Here is a 23,338-nt window from a genome sequence, read left to right on the forward strand (position 1 = left end):
CATGTGTATCTTTCTAGATCTGGGTTACTTCACTTAGGATATTTTCTGGTTCTATCCATGTGCCTGCAAACTTCATGATGTCATTGTTTTTAACAGCTGAATAATACTGCATTGTGTAAATATACCACATTTTCATTATCCATTCTTCAGTTGAGGGATACCTGGGTTGTTTCCAGTGTCTGGCTATAATGAAGAAAGCTGCTATGAACATAGTTGATCAGTTGTCCTTGTGGTATGACACAGTATCCTTTGGATATGCCCAGGAGCAGTATAGCTGGCTCTTGAGGTAGATCGATTCCCAATTTCTAAGGAACCATCATATAGATTTCCAAAGGGACTGTGCAGATTTATACTCCCACCAGCAATAGAGGAGTGCTTTCCTTTCTCTGTATCCTTAACAGTATGAGCCATGACTGTGTTTTTTATCTTAGCCATTACGACAGGTGTGAAATGGAATCTCAAAGCCATTTTGATTTGCATTCCCTTGATGGCTAAGGACATTGGTGATTTTAAGTATTTCTTAGCCATTTGAGATTCCTCTGTTGGGAATTCTCTGTTTAGCTCTATAATACAGTTTTTTTAATTGGGATATTTAGTTTCTTGAGTTCTTTATATATTTTGGATGTCAACTCTGACAGATGTGAAGTTGGTGAAGACCTTTCCCATCTTGTGGCTGCCCTTTTGTCCACTTGAGGGTGTTCTTTATCAGACATGGAGTTGTTGTAATAGCTGAATAAGATTCCATATGTAAACATACCACACTTTCAATATCTATTTGTCAGCTGATGTTTGCCATTCTCTGACCATTGTGAGTAAAGCAGCAATTAACATGGATCAAGGAGGAATCTCTAGAGTAGGCCACAAAGACTTGTGGGTATATACTGAAGAGTGGTGAAGCTCGATCCTTTGCTCCATCCATCTCTAGCTTGCTGAGAAACCTCCATGCTGATTTACATAGTGGCTGCACCAGTTTGCACTCCAACCACAAGCAGCTATGCTGCTCTTTCTCCTTTACCATAGCAGCATTACAGCCTTGTCTTTTTATTCTGACTGGGATAAGAAAAATCTCAAATGATTTTAATTTACATTTCCTTGATGGATAAGGAGATTAAACATTTTTTAAAATGTTTCTCAGATATTTATATTTCAGCCTTTGAGACTCTGTTGTTTATCTCCGTGAAATTAGGTTGTTTGTTTTCTCGATATTTAGCTTTTTGGTTTGGTTTGGTTTTTTGGTTGGTTGGTTGATTGGTTGGTTTTTTTAGTTACTTATATTCTGGATTCTAACCCTCTGCCACATGTATAACTGGTTAAAAAAAAAATCTCACCACACTGTGGACTGCCTCTTCAAGTGATGGTGTAACTTTCTGTACAGAAACATTTTAGTTTTCTGAGGTCCAATTTATTGTTGATTTTAAAGCCTGCCCTATTGGGTCTATTAAAGATATCCTTCCCTGTGCCAGTGAGTGCAAGCATATTCTCTACTTCTCTTTCAGATCTAGGTATCAGGTCTTATGTAAAAGCCCTTGATCCATTGAAGTCAAGTTTTGCCTGGGGTTGAAAGACAAGGACTAAGTTTCATTCTTTTTCATGTATCTACCCAGTCTGACCAGTACCTTTTTCTGAAGATGCTGTCTTTTCACCAATGTGTGTTGCTGGCCTTTTTTAATCAAAAATCCAGTGGCTGTAGGAGTATTGGAGTCTATGTTCTGCTCCTCAATTCTGTCCCACTCATCAGTGAGTCTGTTTTCTATCAGTGCCATGCTGTTTATGGTGATAGTGCTGTGGCACAGCTTTCAATCCGGGAGGCGGCGGCCAGATTATTTGTTCAATTTCTGTGAAGAACTGCAGTAGAATTTCTGTGGAGATCTTGAATCTGTAGATTGCTTTAGGAAAGGTGGTCATTCTCACAATATCCTGCCAGTCCACAAACATGGGAGGTCTTGGCCTCTCCAGTGTGCTCTTCAGGTTTTTTCCTCAGTACCGAGTTTTCATTGTCGGAGTCTTTCCTTTCTTTGGTTAGATTTATTCCAAGATTTGTTTGGTTTGGTTTGGTTTGGTTTGGTTTGTCTAAAGCTATTACTTGTGCTATGTTTTCCTTTATTTTCCTCCTGCATATATTATTTGAATATAGCAAGGCTACGGTTTCCATGTGCTAATTTGCATCCTGCTACTTTGCCAACTGTTGCTGCTGGAGTCCTTTTAGTATAAAGTCATATCATTTGCAAATGAAGATGCTTTGACTACTCTCCTAGTTGTATCCCCTTTATCTCCTTCACTTCTCCTATTAGCTGAGACTTCAATGACTGTGTTGAACAAGAGTGGAGAGAATGGACATCCTCACTTGTTCCAGATTTTAGTGGAGTTTTTCTCCGTTTCTGATGATGTTGGCTATAGGCTTCCTGTTCATAACCTTTGTGATGGTGAAATATATCCTGTGTCCCAGCTCTCCAGAACTTTTATCATGAATGGATACTTGTCAGAAGCCTTGACTGGTTTTAAAGTCTATTTTGTCAGATACTACTAGAGTACACCTGCTTGGTTTTTGGTGCCATTTGCTTGGAACACGTTTTCTTCATCCTTTTCCTCTAAGGTCGTGTAGGTGTGGGTCATGAGGTCTGTTTCTTGCAGACAGAAAAAAAAAAAAAAAAGGAATCCTATTTTCTAGTCCAAGCAGTTAGTCTGTGTGTGTGTATTGGAAAAGTTGAAATCATCATTTTTTAATGCGTATTAGTTTTGCTTTTGTGGCTTTCAGTAAGACCTCTCTTATAATAGTTTATTTTTATTTTACATGTTTGAATATTTTACTTGTATGTATTTCCCTACACTACATGTGTGCATGGTGCCCACAGAGAGCAGAAGAGGGTGTCCAATCCGCTGGATGGTTGTGAGCAACCATGCAAATGCTGAGAATTGAATCCGGGACCTCTACAACAGCAGCCAGAATGCTTTGTAGAGTAGCTCATCTCTCCAGCCCCAACTAGACCTCTCTTAATGTAGTGTGGCAGAATTGTTTGTTCCTTGTGTGTGTTTAACCTTCTCTTCAGACATAGCCATCTATTCCAATGCCTTGTGTAGAGGTAGCTTAGTGGTCGTAAATGCCTTATGTCTGTTTTTATCATATAAAATTTCCTTTCTCTTCTATCATGGCTGACTGGTAGTTTTACTAGGCATAGTATTCTGGTATTTCATAATTTATAAAACTTCATTCTATTCTCTTCTGGTTTTCAGTGTCTACAGTGAAAAATCTACTGTGAATCTGATACACTTGCCCTTGTATGTGAGTCACTCTTTCTCTCTTGCTGCTTTCAATATCCTCTTTTTGTTTTGCACATTAGTGCTTTTGGCTATTATGTGACACAGGGAATTTCTGGCCTGTGTATTTGGTTTTCTGTCTGCTTCTTGGATCTTGATAGACACATCTTTACTGTTAGGGAAGCTTTCATTTGATCTTGTTGGTGAGGGTTTCTTTTGCTGCTATAACTGGTATTCATGGGTTTGACTTTTTGTTTATAAAGCTCCAAACCTCAGGCCTGTGCTCTTCTTTGTCTGCTGCTGTTGGTTTTCTTTGCTTTGTTTTGTTGTGACACTGTCTTTAACTGGGTGAGCCAATTCCTCTACCTTCGGGACCTGATAGTTTTGTTCCACTTGATCTAATCTATTGATGAGGCTTCTGAGTTGTGTTTATTTGTTTGCCTTTTTTTTTTTCTTTTCTTTTTTGTTTGTTTGTTTCTGAGGCAGGGTTTCTCTGTGTAGCCCTGGCTGTCCTGGAACTCACTCTGTAGACCAGGCTGGCCTCGACCTCTGAGATCTGCCTGCCCCTGCCTCCCAAGTACTAGGATTAAAGGCATGCGCCACCACTGCCCAGCTTGTTTGACTTTTTGATTTCTTAATTTTACAAGTTTTATTTCATTCAGGCTTTTTTCAAAGAACATATTTCTTTACTATATTTTCACATGCTGAATTAATTTCATTATTTCATTCACATGATTGTGGTTTTGTGGTCTTCACTCTAGCATTTATTACCATTCACTTCGAGTTCTTCGGTCATCTTTATTATTGCTATTCCAAAGCCATTGTCTTGTGCTGATTACTTGTCTCAAGGGAGACTTGTTTTGTTTTTTCATGTTTGTATATTTATGATAGGAGCTAGGCGTCTGGAGTTAGGTCATCAGTACTGTTTTGTGGTATGGAAATCTCATCTTTATTTTGCTGAGTGTATGTTTGAAGCTCTGTTTCCTACTGTCCCATTTTGTCTGCTTGACTAGCTATATGGGGCTTCAGGTTCACTCTTTGGAAAAGCAGTGTTGATGTTTGAATGGAGTATTAGACATATTCTGATCTTAACTTGAGGTAAGTTATGTTTCCTTTTTTTTTAATTCTATTTTTTTCTTTTATTGGATGTTTTCTTTCTTTGCATTTCAAATGTTAACACCTTTCCCAGTTTCCCCTTCAGAAACCCCCTATTCCATCCTCTCTCCCTGCTCCTATGAGGGTGCTCCCCCACCTACCCACTCAATCCCATATCCCCGCCCTGGCATTCCTCTACACTGGGGCATCAAGCCATTACAGGACCAAGGACCTCACCTCACATTGATGTCTGACAAGGACATTCTCTACTACATATATAGCTGGAGCCATGGGTCCATCCATGTGTACTCTTTGGTTGGTGGTTTAACCCCTGGGAGCTCTGAGGGGGTCTGGTTGATTGATATTGTTGTTCTTGTATGGGTTACAAACCTATTCAGCTCCTTCAGGCCTTTCTCTAACTCCTCCATTAGGGATCCTGTGTTCAGTCCAATGGTTGGTGATATTTTGACTTCTTTCAAATTTGCATCCATTTGACCTCCTTTTGCTGTCTAATACTCTGGCTAGGACTTCAAGTACTATATTGAATAGGTAAGGAGAGAGAGAGGGCAGCCTTGTCTAGTCCCAATGTTAGTGGGATTGCTTCAAGTTTCTCTCCATTTAGTTTGATGGCTACTGGTTTGCTGTATATTGCTTTTACTATGTTTAGGCATGGGCCCTGAATTCCTGATCTTTCCAAGACTTAACGTGAAGGGATGCTGAATTTTGTCAAATGCTTTTTCAGCATCTAATGAAATGATCATGTGCTGTTTTTCTTTGAGTTTGTTTATATAGTGGATTATGTTGATGGATTTACATATATTGAACCATTCCTGCATCGCTAGGATGAAGACTACTTGATCGTGGTAAATGATCGTCTTGATGTTTTCTTGGATTTGGTTGGCAAGAATTTTATTGAGTAATTTTGCATCAATGTTTATAAGGCAGATTGATCTGAAGTTCTCTTTCTTTGTTGGGTCTTTGTGTGGTTTAGGTATAAGTGTAATTGTAGCTTAATAGAACAAATTGGGTAGTGTTGCTTCTGTTTCTATTTTGTGGAATAGTTTGAAGAATATTGGTATTAGGTCTTCTTTGAAGGTCTGATAGAATTCTATACTAAACCCAACTGGTCCTGGGCTTTTTTTGGTTTGGACACTTTTAATAACTGCTTCTATTTCTTTGGGGGTTATGAGACTGTTTGGATGGTTTATCTGATCCTGGTTTAATTTTAATACCTGGTAACTGTCTAGAAAATTGTCCATTTCATCCAGATTCTCCAGTTTTGTTGAATACAGGCTTTTGTAGTAGGATCTTATGATTTTTTTGGCTTTCCTCAGTTTCTATTGTTATGTCTCCCTTTTAATTTCTAATTTTGTTTATTTGGATAGTGTCTCTGTGCCCTCTGGTTAGTCTGGCTAAGGATTTATCTATCTTAATGATTTTCTCAAAGAACCAGCACTTGGTTTGGTTGATGCTTTGTATAGTTCTCTTTGTTTCTACTTGGTTGATTTCAGCCTTCAGTTTGATTATCTCCTGCCCACTACTCCTCTTGGGTGTATTTGCTTGTGTATTTGTTCTAGAACTTTCAGGTGTGCTATTCAGCTACTAGAGTATGCCCCCTCCAGTTTCTTGTTGGAAGCTCTCAGAGCTATGAGTTTTCCTCTTAGCACTGCTTTCATTGTGTCCCATAAGTTTGGGTATGTTGTGGCTTCATTTTCATTAAACTCTAAAAAGTATTTATTTATTTATTTATTTATTTATTTATTTATTTATTTATTTATTGACCAAGTTATTGAGTAGAGCATTGTTCAGCTTCCACGTTTATGTGGACTTTCTGTTGTTTTTGCTGTTATTGAAGACCAGCCTTATTCCATGGTGATCTGATAGGATGCATGGGATTAATTCAAAGTTCTTGTATCTGTTGAGGCCTGTTTTGTGACCAACAATATGGTTAGTTTTGGAGAAGGTACCGTGAGGTTCTGAGAAGAAGGTATATCCTTTTGTTTTAGGATGAAATGTCCTATAGATATCTGTTAAATACATTTGGTTTGTAACTTCTGTTAGTTTCACTGTGTCTCTGTTTACTTTCTGTTTCCATGATCTATCCATTGCTAAGATTGGGTGTTGTAGTCTCTCACTATTATTGTGTGAGGTGCAATGTATGCTTTGAGCTTTAGTAAAGTTTCTTTTATGGATGTGGATGCCCTTGCATTTGAAGCTAGATGTTCAAAATTGAGAGTTCTTGGTAGATTTTTCCTTTGTTGAGTATGAAGTGTCCTTCCTTATCTTTTTTTGATAACTTTAGGTTAAAAGTCAATTTTATTCAATATTAGAATGGCTATTCCAGCTTTTTTCTTGGGACCATTTGCTTGGAAATTTTGTTTTACAGTCTTTTACTTTGAGGTAGTATCTGTCTTTGTCACTGAAGTGGGTTTCCTGTATGCAGCAAGATGTTGGGTACTAATTATGTATCTAGTCTGTTAGTTTATGTCTTTTTATTGGGGAATTGAGTCCATTGGAAAAGTGATTGTTTGCTTCCTATTATTTTTGTTATTAGAGGTAGAATTATGTTTGTGTAGCTATCTTCTCTTGGGTTTGTTGAAAGATTATTACTTTCTTAGTTGTTTTGTTTTGTTTTGTTTTTTGAGACAGGGTTTCTCTGTATAGCCCTGGCTGTCCTGGAACTCACTTTGTAGACCAGGCTGGCCTTGAACTCAGAAATCCACCTGCCTCTGCCTCCCGAGTGCTGGGATTAAAGGTGTGTGCCACCATGCCTGGTCCTTACTTTTTCTAGGATGTAGTTTTTCTCCTTGTATTGAAGCTTTCCATTTATTATCCTTTGAAGGAAATATATTGTATGAATTTGGTTTTGTCATGGAATATCTTGGTTTCTCCATTCATGGTAATTGAGAGTTTTCCTGGGTATAGTAGCCTGGACTGACATTTGTGTTCTCTTAGGGTCTGTATGACACCTGCCCAGGATCTTCTAGCTTTCATAGTCTCTGGTGAAAAGTCTGGTGTAATTCTGATAGGTCTGCCTTTATATGTTATTAGACCTTTTTCCTTTACTGCTTTTAATATTCTGTCTTTGATCGTGCATTTGTTGTTTTGATTATTATGTGACAGAAGGAGTTTCTTTTCTGGTCCAGTCTATTTGGAATTCTGTATGTTGTATGGGTTTCTTGTATGTTGATGGGCATCTCTTTCCTTATGTTAGGGAAGTTTTCTACTATAAGTTTGTTGACGATGTTTACTGACCCTTTAAGTTGGGAATCTTCACTCTCTTCCATATCTATTATCCTTAGGTTTGATCTTCTCATTATCCTGGATTTCCTGGATGTTTTGAGTTAGAAGTTTTTTGCATTTTGCATTTTCTTTGACTGTTGTGTCAATGTTTTCTATGGTATCTTCTGCACCTGAGATTCTCTGTTCTATCACTTGTATTCTGTTGGTGATGCTTGCATGTATAACTCCTGATCTCCATGTTTTCTGTCTTCAGGGTTGTTTCCCTTTGTGATTTCTTTGTTTCTATTTCCATTTTGAGTTCCTGGATAGTTTTGTTCAATTCCTTCACCTGTTTGGTTGTGTTTTCCTGTAATTGTTTAAGGGATTTTTTGTTTGTTTGTTTCCTCTTTAAGGGCTTCTCTGTGTTCTCCTGTATTTTTTTAAGGGAGTTACTTATGTCCTTCTTAAAGTCCTCTATCATCATCATGAAATGTGATTTTAAATCTGAATCTTGCTTTTCTGGTGTGATGGGGTATCCATGACTTTTTCTAATGGGTTAACTGGGTTCTGATGATGCCAAGTAGCCTTGGTTTCTGTTGCTTTTATTCTTAGGCTTGCCCCTTGCCATCTGGTTATCTCTACTGCTAGCTGCCCTTGCTGTCTCTGACTGGAGCCTGTTCCTCCTGTGATCTTGTTTGTGTCAGAACTTCTAAGCCCAAGTAGAGACCTTCTATAAATCCAAAAGATTTTTATAGCCAGTCTTGAGGAGTCCAGGGAGTGCTCAAAACTTCCCTCTCAGGCACAGGGTGCTAGTGGAGTTGGCAATGCAAGGCTAGAATCCCTACCTTAGGAGGAGAGGCAAAGAGGTGGTAGGAAACACATAGGACATGTGTTCTTCGAGCAGCTAATGGGGTGAACAGAGTTTCAGGTACACATACAGTGAATTTCCTGGAGAAGGGTGGTCCTCAGATCTTGAGATTAGGCAGAGTTGATGTCGTGAATCTATTGTCTAGGTAGAGAAGAACTCGTGTTGGCAGCAGGGGAGGGTGGAGTCTGAATGGCATGGGCTCAATTAGTGAAGGGAGTCTAGATTCCCTGCCTGGAGATGGGAATATGAGGGTGCTGTGCCGGGCTGGATGGTGCAGGGCTGGATGGGGTTAGCAATGTGAGTTAGGCCTTCCTACCTGAAAAGGGAGATGTTATAAAGCTTCAGAAGGCTGGCACAGGTCATGTGTCATGAGGGCATGTGGAATACTGCTGTGGGTCTAGTTCCTCTTCTTATAGAGGATCAGTCTACAGATTATAAGGATGAGTAGAATTATGGCATGGTTCTAGTGTGTGTCTAGAGAAGGGGTCATGTGTGGACACAGGGATATGTGAAATAGTCATGAAGAGGGGCAGGATGGGTGGTGGGAGTATGGACTCTTGGAGGGGGGAGGCAAAGGGCTTTTGGTGAGGGATAGATAGGGATAGTGGTATGTGTTGTGTCTCTACCTGAGAAGGGGATTTCAGAAGATGGGCACACATGGACCACATGTCCCTCAGTCAGGTCTCAAAAGAAGAATGTAATGTTTAAGGAATTACACGTTGGATATTTTCCTAGGCCATGGGAATCATAGAGCTTAAAAGGTTTATGGATTATGAAATATTTAGAGTGAGCCTCACAAGTGGCACACCTGTCAGCATTCTGTGTAGAATGTGTTTTAACTGTGCCTTCCTACCCTGCAATACTTCCTGTACAACCCATTGCAGTATGTCAGCAGATGACTGAGTGTCACTGGTGGTCAGTACTGGTTTGGCTTATCCTTTGAACCATAGCCTTGGAAAGACTATGGTCCTGAGGTTCCTAAAGAACAGAGGCATTCTCCTTTAAAGACACTGGGTTAAAGCAAGCTGACTCCATAGCCGTTGATATCCAAGGTCTCAGTGCCATGAGCTTGTCCTCTTGCTATTCATATTCCATTGACTGGGCAGCATGATTTAATTTTACAAGTCCCCAGAGACAAGCCTATGTGTTCATGTTAGATATGTAGAAGGACCCTGTCTGTGAAAGGAAACAGACCAGGCTTCACTAAAGAAAGCTCAAGGAAGCACACCTCCTCCTAGAAATGGTCAGTGAGAGGTCCCCATTGTGTCATAGGGGTTGAACACCACCTGCCATTCAGCATATTCAGGAAGTACAAGAGGTAAGACCACATGATGCCTCCCTGCTGCTGCCTGCAGTCTGCCTAGCATTCTTAGTGAGAGTTCTCTAAAGTTGTGGGGTAGCAGCATATAAGTTATACACAGAGCATTTGTTATAAAATGTCATTTTCTGCTTTCAGTAAACATCCAAGATGTGGTATTACAAGAGAATTTGGAAAAAGAAGATCAAATTCTGGTGTCCTTGGCAGGATTAAAACAGGTATGCGCACTGCTCTGACACTACTGTGTGTGTCACAAGCCAGCACCCACTGCCAGCTCTGGGAAAGGTGATTCCACAGTATGTAGGACACATGATGTGAGGAGAGGGTGGTGGGTACTGGGATGCTGTGCTTAGCTCCTGTGTAGAAGAGATGTGATGCAGTCTGGTTGATCTGATGATCAGGACAGCAGAGGCAAGGCAATGTGCGTGGAGGGTCGATTCCCATCCTAGCTCGCTGCAGGCTATCTTGCTGGAGATGGCAAGAGACTTCATCACACTGGCCCACAGCTTAAACCTAGGACCTGTTCTTTCTAGAACATCCGTGACTGAAGGTCAGTGGAGCTACAGATAAAGGGAGCCGCTGTAGGAAAGCAGGTGAATGACAGGTCTGCTCCTAACATGCCATGTTATCTAGCATTGAGCTACAAACTTATTGCTCTTTTCCTTATCTTCGTCTCCTTTGAAAACAGATCAAAGACATCCTGAAAGGTTCCCTGCGCTTCAATCAGAGCCAGCTGGAGGCTGAAGAGAATGAGCAGATTACCATCGCTGACGACCACTACTGCTCCAGTGGCCAGGACCAGGGCAGCCAAGTTCCTAGGGCCTCCAAGCAGGTACAGGAGTTTTTATGAGTCCCGAGAATGGGCTTTCATGCAATTAGCTTAAGTTCCTCAAAGTTCTGAATAAGGACAGTCCTGTCCTAGTACTTCTGGCCGTCATATAGGAAGTTCAGCTGTGAGTTAGCACACCAGAGCCCTAGGTACTGTGTACTGTTGTACAGGCTGAGTACTCCAGAGCTGGAGGTGATAGCGTTCACAGTGGTGACAGTGAGCCTTGGGTCTGAGAGGTGCAGAGTGCATACTGCATGAGCCTGTGTGTGCAGCATGGGTCTGAGCCTCCAGCACCCTCTGAGGTGAAAACTCAGCTGTCTGATAGAGAGAGCAGTGGGTCAGGTGCTTCCAGCTTGTGTCTCCAGTCCACTGACACTGGAAGGACTGTAGTCTTCCTAATGCTGCCTAGGGTGGTTTCTCTTGGTTAGTTCCCTTTTTTGCCTAAATTGCTCTCTTATCTTCATGGGAAAGAACTCTCATTACATTACTGTCTACCTGATAAGACAGGGTCAACAAATGTCCTCTGTGAAAGGCAGAGTCATCCTAGAACCTGCCACCACATATCTCGGTCACTTTTGAGATTTTCTTTCTGGTTTGGTTTGGTTTAGCAACTCTTTAAAACTGTAATGCTGTCTCCAGTTGAGAGCCTGGGTTGCCAATCTCTCCTCAGGCTTCAGCATCCGGGAGTCATTCTACAGGGTGTTCTGACTAAAGGGTTCTTAGGGCTTCTGTGTTTGCTTAGTCCTAGCTGTTTATCAGGACCAGAACAAGAATGGCGTGAAGGGTGGCTAGGCAGGAGACCCTGTATCCTGTGCCAGTACAGCTGTAGCTCCTCCACACTTCTTACTGTGCATCATTGGCCAACAAAAAACAGTTGTTCATGTCTAGCTTATATTTAACTTTTAAATTTTATTTTTATTTATTGTGTAAAATATATATGAAGATTAAAGGAAAATTTTCAGGAGTTCTCTCCTGTTGTACTGTTCCAAGCGATCATAGGCTGTCAGGCTGGATGGCAGGCACCTTGGCCCACTGACCCATCACTCCCTACAACCTGTACTTTAAAGTTGTAATGGTTTGTTTGGTTTCTTGAGTCAGGACCTCCCTATACAGCCTAGGCTAGCCACAAACATTGGATACTCCTGCCTCAGCCTCCCAACTACTGGGATCACAGGTGTGTTTGTACTGTCAGGACTGGTATTCCAGTAACATTTCTTTTTGTTTTGGTTTGGTTTGGTTTGGTTTGGTTTGGTTGGTTGGTTTGTTTGTTTGTTTGTTTGTTTTTCGAGACAGGGCTTCTGGAACTCACTTTGTAGACCAGGCCGGCCTCGAACTCAGAAATCATTCTGCCTCTGTCTCCCTAGTGCTGGGATTAAAGGCGTGCGTCACCACCTCCCAGCTCCAGTAACATTTCTTAAAAAGTCAACTTATAAAGTCCATCCTTAAAATGAACCTTAGCAAAACCTCAGTGTTGGAAGACTTTGTTTTCTAGCTTGAAGGGCTCTCCTCCATATGCAGAACTCTAGCCAACTTGTAAAGCTGTGTGAGTGCATCTTCACCCACATAAATTCAACAGTAGCATTTTAATTCCATACGCTTCTCCAGTCCCTTCCCTACACAGCTGTATGTAAACACTGTTGCACATACACTCACCTACAACGTTTAGTTGGAACTTTTAAAATTAATATGAGATTTTAGTTGACTGTATAAAAATAGCACATAAAAACTTGTTTGAGGAACACTAACCATCTGCTGCACTTACATTGTTCCAGGGATAGGTCTGGCTGCTTGCCATAGTTGTAAGAACATTTAGAGCAAGGTGTGTTGGCCTCTTGGTAAGTACAGAGCCAATAACTATTGCAAAGATGCTGCTGAATGCGTCTTATGGGAAGGAATTAGGAGTACATAGGAAGAGTGACTTCCAAAGCAGCCCAGTCTCCTCTCCCACCTGCTTATGTGAGTGTATGCCCTCAGAGCTCCTTCCAAGCCCCCCACAAGCAGGTGTCCTGCCAGAGTGCACATGGTCCCAAACAGGGTTTGCTTTGGGTTTTTGTTTGTTTGTTTGTTTTTAGTTGAATTCTGAATTCCGGGCTTTCTGGATTAGCTCAAACCCCTTTCCCAGGGTCCTTGGGAAAGACCTTCCATGTAGCATCTCAAAGGGGCCGAGTTTTAGATTCCTCTAAGGAATAGGAGTGGTGCAGGCACAGTGTGCCTAAGGTGATCCTTCTAGTCTTGCCTGGTAACTGAGGTCTCCATGCCACATCTGGGGAATCTCAATTCTTGTCTTGGATATAAAAGCAAGTGCTTATCACTTTGGATAAACTAAGAAAGTCCTTAGTCCTTAGGTGATGTCCTCTAGAAGTCTTCCTGTGACCTCTTCTGCTCTTTCTCTCTGCAGAGGAATGCCACTAGCCATCTGTAGGCACTTAAGTCTTGCTTGACTGTGTGACTTACTTGCCAGGCCTCTCCTGACAGTATGCACTGGCCTGCACCACCTCATCAATGGTTCACAGGCGTGACTTTTTTTTATTTGCAGTGTATTCTGTGACTTTAACTTTGCTCTCTAAACCTGCGGTCCTTACCATGTTTCATGAGTTTAATTATTTGAATCACTAAAAATTAGCCATACCACTAGGTAGCAGGCTTTTTCCTTGACTGTCACCCACCCCTGTAAAACAGTACATATTTGGAAGCCTGTCTGTCCTTACTTCCTGTGAGTAAAGGGTAAAAATCTATTCTAGAACAACACAAGAATCAAAGGCAGCTGCAAACTCTTTATAGAGAAGGCCAAGGCCACAGGTTTGTCTGCTGCAGCAGCTGTGCTATATTCTTCTATCCCTGTCTCTCCTCAGATGCCCTTTGTAGCTACTTTCTTAGGGTGTTTACTGCCTAGAGCAGTCTGAAAGTCCCCTTTCCATGTTTAATTTTATTGTTGGCATAGAGGTCAGTTTCCAGACTGTTGCATGGATCATGAAGAAGACAATGCTGGAATCTGTGTAGGCAGTTTTCCTTTTCCTGATTCCAGTGCCCAACTCAGGTCTATTTCTTGAGTGCTTTGGACTGAAGTTCTCAAGGGCAGGTGCTGTTGCCTCAGTGGGCCCATGGGAAGAGACCACTACAAACCCAGCCTAGAGAGAACTCTTAGCCACAGAACTGTTCCTGCCCACCTCTGTGCTTCGTCATCATTCAGCAGCAGGCTCTGAAAAGGCCTTCCCACATGAGGACTCCAGTGCAGTCGGGCAATGATAGGATCCTGCATGCAGCATAACTGGGATGCATCTCTGTCAAGGCCTTAGAGTTACATGGAGGACATCTAGCCCTGGGACTACACCATCCGGCCATTTGTCAGCCAGTAGTGCACTGCTCCAGGTCTCCAGAGCTCTAGAGAGCTGGTGTCGGGTGTTCACTGTCAGTGGCTCCTGCACTCAAGGTTTTGTTGCTGCTGTTTGATGTTTTACCTTTGATTAACTTGATGTCTATCCTTGGGACACAGTATGTAATTCTTTACAGAAACTAACCATCACCCTTCTTAGAGGACAGAGCATCTGCATTAACACTCCAGCTGTGACCTTGTCTTCCCTGTCTATCCACATCCAATCACATACTTAGGTCTGCTACACCTTAATCAATAGCATGCATCAACTGCTCCTTGAGCTTTGTAAAATCTTGACCGGACTGTCTGCCCCATTCAAAGAAATGTGTGAGGCTTTGTGATCAGAATTTGGGAATCCAAACAGAATGGGAACCAGCCATGCCTAGGAATTCTCACAGCTGCTTCTAGGTTATTAGAAGGACTCACTACCACATTGCCAGCATCTCATTTTTGTTAAGGCTTTCTCCATGAGAGATTATCAGGCTCAGGTCGGTCCTCTGTCTTGGGCACTGGTGGTTTTCCCTTAGAGACCTTGTAGCCATTTTCAGCCAAGAAATTTAAAGCCTTCTAGACATTTTTATTTGAATCCCCATAGGCAAGCTTGCAATTAGAATATTATTGCCTACATATTGTGGCAAAGTTCTAATTCTCTTCAAGTCTTTGCCCAGGTTTTCCTCAAAAATGGCAGTGGAATTTTTAAATCCTTTTGGAAACACTGGAAGGAAACACTTTAGGAGCAACAGGATAGATGCTCCACACAGCTTCATGTGGACGTGCCCTAGACAAGCCCACTCTCCACTCCTGGTTCCTAACTGCTGGAGATCCGCAAAATCTGTCTGTCTGTCTTCCTGTCTGTCTTTCTTTCTTCCTTTCTTTCTTTTTAGTATAGAATAAAGTTTATTCAGGGTATGGGAAGGGGAGTTGAGAGAGCAGTAGAGGCAGAGAGAATAGAGAAGTAGAAGCCAGCCATGGCCATAAGCATGTGGAGAGGAAGGGAAGGGAAGGGAAGGGAAGGGAAGGGAAGGGAAGGGAAGGGAAGGGAAGGGGGAGGGGGAGGGGGAGGGGGAGGGGGAGGGGGGGAGGGGAGGGGAGGGGAGGGGAGGGGAGGGGAGGGGAGGGGAGGGGAGGGGAGGGGAGGGGAGGGGAGGGGAGGGGAGGGGAGGGAAGGGAAGGGAAGGGGGAGGGAAGGGGGAGGGAAGGGAAGGGGGAGGGAAGAGCCCAAGAGGGCAAGAGAGAAGCAAGGGGGAAGCAGAGTGAGAGCCCTCAAAGTGTTTCTAAACCCTGCTTGAGAAGTTGGTCAGGCATAGCCTGGAGTCCAGCCTTGGACTCTGGTGTGCTTGAGGCCAGCTCTTACTTCGCTTGTAAGATCATCTGGAAGTCACTTTGGTGCAGAGAGCCAGTCCTGCTTGGTCTTAATACCTCAAGTTCGACTTCTAGTGCATTTTCAGGAAGAGTTTGGGAGCCTGCTGGCACTTCATGCCTCAGCTCCATGTGCCCTTGAGACCTGCACATTTGTCCTGATGGGCTGAAGAGGAACTGTTCTGTTAGCATGTATCCATGTATCCACGTGGGAATGAGTGATTGAAACATTTGAACCCACTTCACAAGTCAGACCCGGGAGAGATGGCTCATTTCTCTTTCCCTGCTTTCCCTTCTATGTTGATTCTCTCCTAAACAAAGCACCTAGTTAGTAGTCAGCACAAACTGCATGACTCACTGTGGGGTAGAAATCCATGATCTTTAGTAGCTGCATCAAAGACCATGCAGGGCTCCTTGTGGAGGTCTGGTTTGCATTAAGTGGAGTCTGTGACTTTGTCTTCAGCTTCTGCTGACAAGAAGGACCTAACAGGAGTCAGGTGTGCTCTCTAGCCTCCATCTCAGGGACAGTCTGTGCCTTCTCCTCTCAGTGTCTCCCCTCATTGCCCCAGCTGTGCAGATAAGCCAGCAAATCCTATGGTGGCCTCTTTCTTTGTATTGGGATGCCTGGAAGGTAACTGCCAACAAGGCCGCCTGCATCCTCATCTTCTTTGGCCACTGATGAAACCTTAAAAATGAATATCTAGTTGCGGCAGGTTAGTTTCTTGAGTCAAGTGTAGCGAACTGCTCTAAACTGTGAAGTCCCCAGGCCTGTGTGGCTACCGTGACCCTTACCTCTGGTTATGTCTGCGGACATCTCAACCTACATGAAGCCAAAGGGTTTGCATCTGGCCTCTGCTGAGTTCTCCTCATTTTGTCCAATTAACTGAGTTTTCTTCTACGATTCCTTCAAGGAACGTCTCTAATGATCCAGCCTGGCTTGCATTCATTCCAACTGTAACAGGATCTTGATCAAGAGGGGCTTCTGTCATGGCCCTTGGCAAAATAGCCAGGTCTTCTCTCTCTCATCAGGAATATTGACAGAAGAGTTTGACTATATGCCCACAAATGTCTGGATCCAAAAAATGTCTGTTATAAATAAGGGGGTAAAACTGGTCCATCCTTCTGGTTTTGGTTGTCTGCCGTCTGTACAAGTTACAGGTGATGAAAGGCATGTGTACACAAACAGGACCTCCATCTGCATTACGAACACGTTAGAGAAGGAGGACTCCGTTTGCTGGTTTATACTTGGCCCCGTGTCTTGTGGTGCTGTCAGGAAGAAGAGAACCTCTGGTCATGGAGTAATGTGGGCACAAAGGACCTGGGAAAGGCCTCTGCACAACAGAGCATGCAAGGGCCCTGCTCTGCAGGGGCCTGAGGAGGAGTGAGAGCAACCTCTTTCTTCAGAGCTTGGAAGAGGCTAAGCAGTGTGTTCACCTTTAGGAAGGCTTTCAGGCACCCCAGTCAGTCTCCTTTCTTAGCTTTCAGCCTAGTCAGAATTCCTCATTCTGATATATTGCTATAAAACCCTGTAGTGACCATAGGGAATTTTCTAGTCATTGGCACATAGTCAGCCATCAACCAGTGACAGAATCATTATTAGCAGGCTCTGTTTTGGGATAGATGCCTTGTTGCCTGTACTAGTTACCTATGAGGTATGTGTTGGGGTGTTATTCGGAATGCAAATCCTACAGTTCTTTACCTAGGTTTAACTTTTGTAGTTTGATCCATGTCTACAGATTTCAGAACCTGAAAAACACTGGCTGGCACTCCTGGTACCCAACTTGCTGGCTGTTCAGTGCTGCCATCTGAAGCTATAAGGTTAAGCAATTGGGCAGTTGCAGGGCAGGACTCTTAAAAGAAGATAGTTTCCTCTGGAGTACCATAGCAGCCTTCCCCTTGACTGTGATGTAGCACTGTAATGTACGTTGTGCTTAAGCTTGCTGCAGTTGGGCATGCACAGCTGATCAGCCTGCTGGGCCAGGACAGGGGAGCCCCATGGTCACTCAGGCCTTTCTGCACTGTGCTAGGACTCTTAGCCAGCCACTCATCTGCCCACTCAACTGCCCACCCAAGAGAAATGCCTATATACCCATTCAGATGGCAGCACTGAACAGCCAGCAAGTCAGGTGCCAGGAGTGCCAGTGCTTCTCAGGTTCTGCCCTACATGCACAGGAGAGAGAGCTTAGAAAGGGCAAGCACTGGGCAGTGGCCACCCACTTAGTCTGAATGCCACTGGGAAATCACTGGGAAGGCCACCCTACCCAGGTTGCTAGAACTTGTAGTCAGACACAAGGAACTTTTGCCAATACAAAGCCAGGAAGTAGACCCAGCACACAGCACATTAAGGGAACACCAAGGATGGCACCCTAAGAGGCATCTCTGAACACTGGCAGCAAGAGGGTTTTATTGTGAGTAGTTTTGTATATCCTCAAGGAGAGGCTTGCCTTAGCGAGCAGATCTGGACACATGCATACATTCTGGAGATCACACCACTTTATACATTGCATGTTTAAAACTGGAGGACGACTGCCGGGCATGGTGGTGCATGGCTGTAGTCTGAGGGCTGAAAAGGTCTTTAGAAAGATCATGAGTTAGAGACCAGTTCTGGCAAGACCCTGTCTCAGAGTTTAAAAAACAAAACAGAGCTACAGGAACTCCTTCATAGCAAAGAAATTAGCATGAAGATGAGACTGTAGTGAGCATTGTTTATGGCACCTTATGGCAGCCATAAGATGCCATAAGGTGCCACTCAGAGAAGTCACACCCGAGCCCAGGCTGACCCCCAACAGCTTTAACTGCTCCCTGTGAGCATGCACAAGTAGGCACACAGCTCTAGCCAGGACAGTGATGGGACAGGGTTGGATTTCTTCCCTCAACTCAAGAGTCTCTTTCAAGCACCCCTAAGTGAGTTACTTTTTCAGTAAAACTTTGTTATGCCAGGATGTTTGTTTCCTTCTATCTCTGTAGTAACTATGTTCCCAGTGCCAGCAGCTTCAGAACTTAAGTTGGGAACCTCAGGGACTACTGTGAGCTTAAGGAAGCTGTTTCTGCCCTCCAGTTCACCATCTTAAATTGTGAATGTCAGAGGTAGAATGCGCCTGTGTCAGCCCCAGGGTCACCAAAGATAGGAAGGTTGGAGAGGGGCCAGAGGCTAGATAGATTTCCTTTGAAAGTACTGCTCAGTCTCTTCCAGACCCATGGGGCACTTCCAGCCAAGGGACTTCCTCTATCTGTTAAAGCAGTGGGGGAGCACAGCAGGGCAGAGGAGGCAGGTGGACCCTGTCAGCATTCAGCACCATGCTGAGGGAAGGTGTCCACACCAGCTGGTACTGGATGGCCTTGGCAAGATCATAGCGTTTGCTAACTAACTTTACTTCATTTTTTTCAGACAGGGTCTCACTATATATAGGCCAGGCTACTTTCCAAGTGCTAGGATTAAAAGTGTGAGCCACCATACCAGCTAACCTAAAACCTTTATGTCTGTCCATAGATAAGTAGTATTTGTCAGCTAGAATGTAAAAATGTACTTAGAATTTTGTAAAGGGGAAAATAATTGTGGACTAAGTGTTATATGGTTTTCCATATAACATATGGACTATGCTTTTCTTGACTTTCTTACTTATTTTTCTTGACTGTTTATTTTTACTATTTATTCCTGGTACCCACCAGTTACCACCATTGCTCCAGGAGACCCACACATGTGCCCCCAAGATTAGCTAGCTGTGAGATAGCACAATCACTCCAGGTGTGGTAGCTCATACTGAAAAGCCTCTTTTGTGAGTCTGTACGTACATAACACTGTGACCACAGAGCAGGAGCTATGGTCCTCACCCTGTCTCACAGATGTGAGATTTAAGCTTACAGGGTGGTTTTTGTGAGGCTGCTTCGAGGAGTGGCACCTATGGTCTGGTGGCTGACTGCTGGGCCTGGCCTCCTACAGTGTGGGTGCTGCCTTCCTTGGAGCTTCTCAAACAGGAACTTGGTTTTTGTCTCCTGGGAAGTAAGTGTTTGGTTTCAAAAGGGCTCACAAGGCCATGCCAGCCCAGCACCACCACTTCATGGCTGGGCTCCAGGCCTTAGAGCAGCAGCAGGACAAACCAGGCATCTTTCCAAACTGGGTGCACGATGAGATGGCCATCTGGCCTCCATGCCACTCCACCCAGGCCTCTGTTGAGTGCTGTCAGTCACTCCTGCAGTCACAGGCCTTCTTCTCTGCTTTTACTTCACAGGCCTCTTCAGAGATGCCAGGGTGCACAGGTGGAGCAACCCCAGATGACTTCATTCTGGTTTCCAAAGAAAATGAGGGGCACCGTGCCAGGGGGGCCTTCTCAGGCCAGGCCCAACCTCTTCTCACCCTCAGAAGCACATCTGGGAAAAGCCGAGCCCCAGCCTGCTCCCCACTACTGTTCTCAGACCCACTGATGGGCCCAGCCTCAGCCTCAGCCTCCTCCAGCAACCCCAGCTCCAGCCCCGATGATGACAGCAGCAAGGAGTCTGGTTTCACCATTGTGAGCCCCTTGGACATCTGAGCACAGGGCCCCACTGGCTGACACCCTGCTGAACCAGTGTCTTTTTCCCAGCATGCATTTGGCATTGGTTCAACCCACTGGAACTCTTTACAAAAAGAGGCAACTATGCTTCTTTCAATGCACTATGTTTACCAAAATGCAGATAGAGGTTTCCAGACCCTTACCTGACCCTGTGACCCTTGTTCCAATTAGAGCCAGGTCAGGTCCCCAGCTCCATACCCACCGTCAGACACAGCAGACCACATCAGAGCCACATGTCTTCCGTCCTGTCCTCCCCAGCAGCTCTGCCAGTTTACACTCAGAAGGAAAAGTTGGTTTCATGACTTCCCCTTATCAAAAGCTTCAGCCACAGGGAACTTGTTGATACTGCGTGAAATCTGGCAGACAGTCTCAATCCTGCCTTGGAAGCCCAACATGCCACACAGAGGGAGCAGAGCGGGTGGCTCCCAGGGCTGGAGTCAGAGTGAATTGTAGGAGCAGGGTCTCAGATTAGGAATCAGATTCTTGTTTGACACAAATACAGTTCTGGACCCTGGGCTTCCTAAGCTTCAGCCACCACTGTTCCTCCTTGAACAACTGGATTTCTCCTTCCAAAGTCCCCAACAGCCGGGAGTGCAGTGGCTCCCGCCAGTCTGCGCTGAGATGGTTTTAAGAGTCACAGGACTAACATCCTTGAATTGGAGAAATGTGTCCAGAGCTCTCCGGTCAGGTCTCTGAGCATGTTTCAGAGCTACAGTGGCCTGTTAAACGAGGAGCACAGAGGAAAACCACATTCACACAACCCAGAGTCAGGCCTCCCGGGAATTAGACCTGGAGTTCCTTCTGTGGGAGCAGGCTTCCTGTAGAGCATTCCAGGTGCCACAAAATACAGGGCTCCTATTCAACCCCAACACCCCATTCTTGGAGCTCAGCTGCAAACTCTGCATCCAGACACTCCAAGGATGGGCCTACCTGCCTCGGGGCCCCTGCCTGGGCTGGTATACATGAGACACCTCCCCATCTATTGGCCCAGTACAGAGCTGTATTGGACACAAAGCTAGGGACAATGGAAATGGTGGATAGATATAGCATCTGTTAGATGTCACCTCTGCCTTCTGTCCTCTCAGAGAGCAGCTGGGCCTCTGGGCAGTGCCCCACCCATTAATAGCATTGTAATTCTCTACAGACAGGAATGCAATGTCAGGATGCTCTGCAGGCTTCTCCTTAGCTGTACTACATAGCAGGGCTGGTGGCTCGCTTACATGATGGCGGGGCTCAGTCATGGCCTCATGAATTCTACCCCCTGCCCCTGACCAGTCCTCTCAGCATTCTGAGGAGCCTGCTTGCATACATGTCCCATGAAGCTGCTCTATAAGAACCAGGGCCACAATCTATCCCCTGATGGAAGGCTTCCAGCAACCATTCCACTTAAAGCCTTGACTTAACAGTGTCAGTACCTTAGATCTAGTATGGGAAGTATTGACTGATCCATCCAGGTCTGGGACAGTGCCAGCCATGTCTGTCACCGCTGAGCCCTGTCCCCAGCATTTCCTTTGCATTGAGAATAAGGTCAATAGATAACTATCACTGGCTACCCACCAGGCCAAGAAGGTGATAGGCTGACCCATTACCATTTGAATGGACATTTCATAATCCCTCGACCTCCCTGCCCTGCCCATGCCCGTGCTGTGCCCCGCTCCTGTGCTTGTGTGGGTGCCACATAAGAACCCCAGGTTCACACTGAGATGTGTCTATGGTCCCTAGTCAGGCCACTCTCTCCTTGGAAGAACCAAGGATGGAAAGAGCTCTTCGCTAAGTGACTCTGTTCTTCGTTGGTGAACATTGCTTCCCTTGGTTACCTACACTGCTGGTTTGGGATGCATTCCGTCCCTGTTATTTTATCAGGTACTTCTCTCTAATTGTACATTTTAAAGTCCTGGGTATATAGAACCTTTATCTTTAACCATATGGTAATCATCAGTTTTAATCTCTCACATTTTGATTATAGCAGCTAATACAGTTTTATACAAGCCAAGCTTAGATTAAGCCCCACTGTCGTCTGCTTTTTTATACACATTTCTGTATTTCGTGCAGTCCTCTCTGATCAGATTGGAAGTGTGAAGTAACACATACCTGTGTGCTACAGAGGATCAGTTCAGTGCCTCGGTTCAGTTCTCGGGAACTTCCTGCCTTAGCTTGGCAAGATGACCTTCTGCTCTGCACTAACTGCAACTTGAAGTCACCACACTGCTGCTGAGTATAACTCTGGAGGGCAGCTGCCTCCCCGGAGCCCAGTTCTTGTAGGGGTGAATCCCCTCCGCATGGGTTGGCTGTGCTGGCCAACCTTGCCAGCCATGTCTTTAGTGTCAGAAAGGCTGAACAAATGCCAAAACTCTAGCATAACCTGCTGTTCAGTGCAGGTTGCTTTGCTTGCTAAAAGCTCTCCCAGTGGCCACTAAAGACAAAGTGGGGAGCACCTATGGCCCTGCATTGGCCAGTGCCATCTCCCTTCCCTGCCCTGGAACTGCTAGGAAATGAGAGCTGGGGAAGAGGCCATGTGCGTGGAGAGCTGTGGCCCAGGCTCTTCACAGATCACATGGCCTCCTCCATGCTAGGCCCAAGAGCTGCTTCTCTCTTGTTGGAAAGAGGTGTCGTTCCTATAACCAGGCTGGTGTGGAAGTTTTCCTTCGGTGCATGAGGCTCGGCTCATCTAGTTGATGTGCCAGCAGTGCCAACAATGTCCTCACGAGCCTTGGTGCCGGAGCTCATACTGATGTAGGAAATGCCTCCTTTGGCAGAGCGAGCCCACTTGTGTACGAATAAAGAACTACTGAGAACTGGGATCACATCCACTTCTTCTAGTCACATAGCTCTGGGGTCCGGCGAGCATGGAAGCGCCTGGCCAGCAGGACTGGTGTTGGCCGTGCCTCGCTCTCACTAGCATTTCCTTCCTTTGCAGCATGGGCAACCTTCATAGTCTCCTGAGACTGCTTCCTAACCGCTAAGACACCAGTGCTTCTCACCCCTTGGCGTCCCAGGGAGGGTTGTGGAGTGATGCTCCATTTCAGCAGTGGTCATGGCTCAGAGGAGCAGCTGAAGGAAGAAGCCCCACCCCCATCCCCCGCCCACAACAGTGTGGACTGCAGAGGCCTCTTGATGTGTGGCCCTACCCTGAGGTAGCCGTGCTTAGCCAATGTTCTAAGACAGCTTGCCCTTCCCGCCCACACCAGTCTCCTGCAGCTCGCAGTTTGCCCCAGGATCAGGATGGGGAGGCGAGGCGAAACCGTGTACCCAGCCCAGCCAGCCAGTGGACACAACATGTCCCAGCAGCCACAAGCCGGCTGACCAATGCTACAGGAATTTCTTCCTACTTAGCTCTACCTAAGAGGATCTGGGGTCTGAACCTCTCACTTCTACCTCAGCAACATCCTAGGCCAGTGCTAGCCGTTCCATGGGTTTCCTGTCAGATTGGGCTCCTGTCACAGGCTCCTCCCCTGTTGAGCCTCCTCTC

At 44.9% G+C, this 23,338-nt stretch overlaps 1 protein-coding gene across 1 annotated transcript in view; it reads left to right on the forward strand.

Annotated features, from left to right (window-relative positions):
* Tbc1d5 (TBC1 domain family member 5) overlaps nt 1-22,670 on the forward strand; it is a 462,126-nt gene extending 439,456 nt beyond the window's left edge. The window contains exons 21-23 of the mRNA XM_021186156.3: nt 9,897-9,976; nt 10,447-10,590; nt 19,549-22,670. Coding sequence (XP_021041815.1) covers nt 9,897-9,976; nt 10,447-10,590; nt 19,549-19,848 — 524 coding nt within the window. The 3' untranslated portion in view covers nt 19,849-22,670. The remainder of the gene's footprint in view (nt 1-9,896; nt 9,977-10,446; nt 10,591-19,548) is intronic.
* The last annotated feature ends 668 nt before the right edge of the window (nt 22,671-23,338 follow it).

The sequence above is a fragment of the Mus caroli genome, unplaced genomic scaffold (genome assembly GCF_978045245.1).
Source record: "Mus caroli unplaced genomic scaffold, Mus_caroli_1 scaffold_18, whole genome shotgun sequence".
In the NCBI taxonomy this organism is placed as follows: domain Eukaryota; kingdom Metazoa; phylum Chordata; class Mammalia; order Rodentia; family Muridae; genus Mus; species Mus caroli.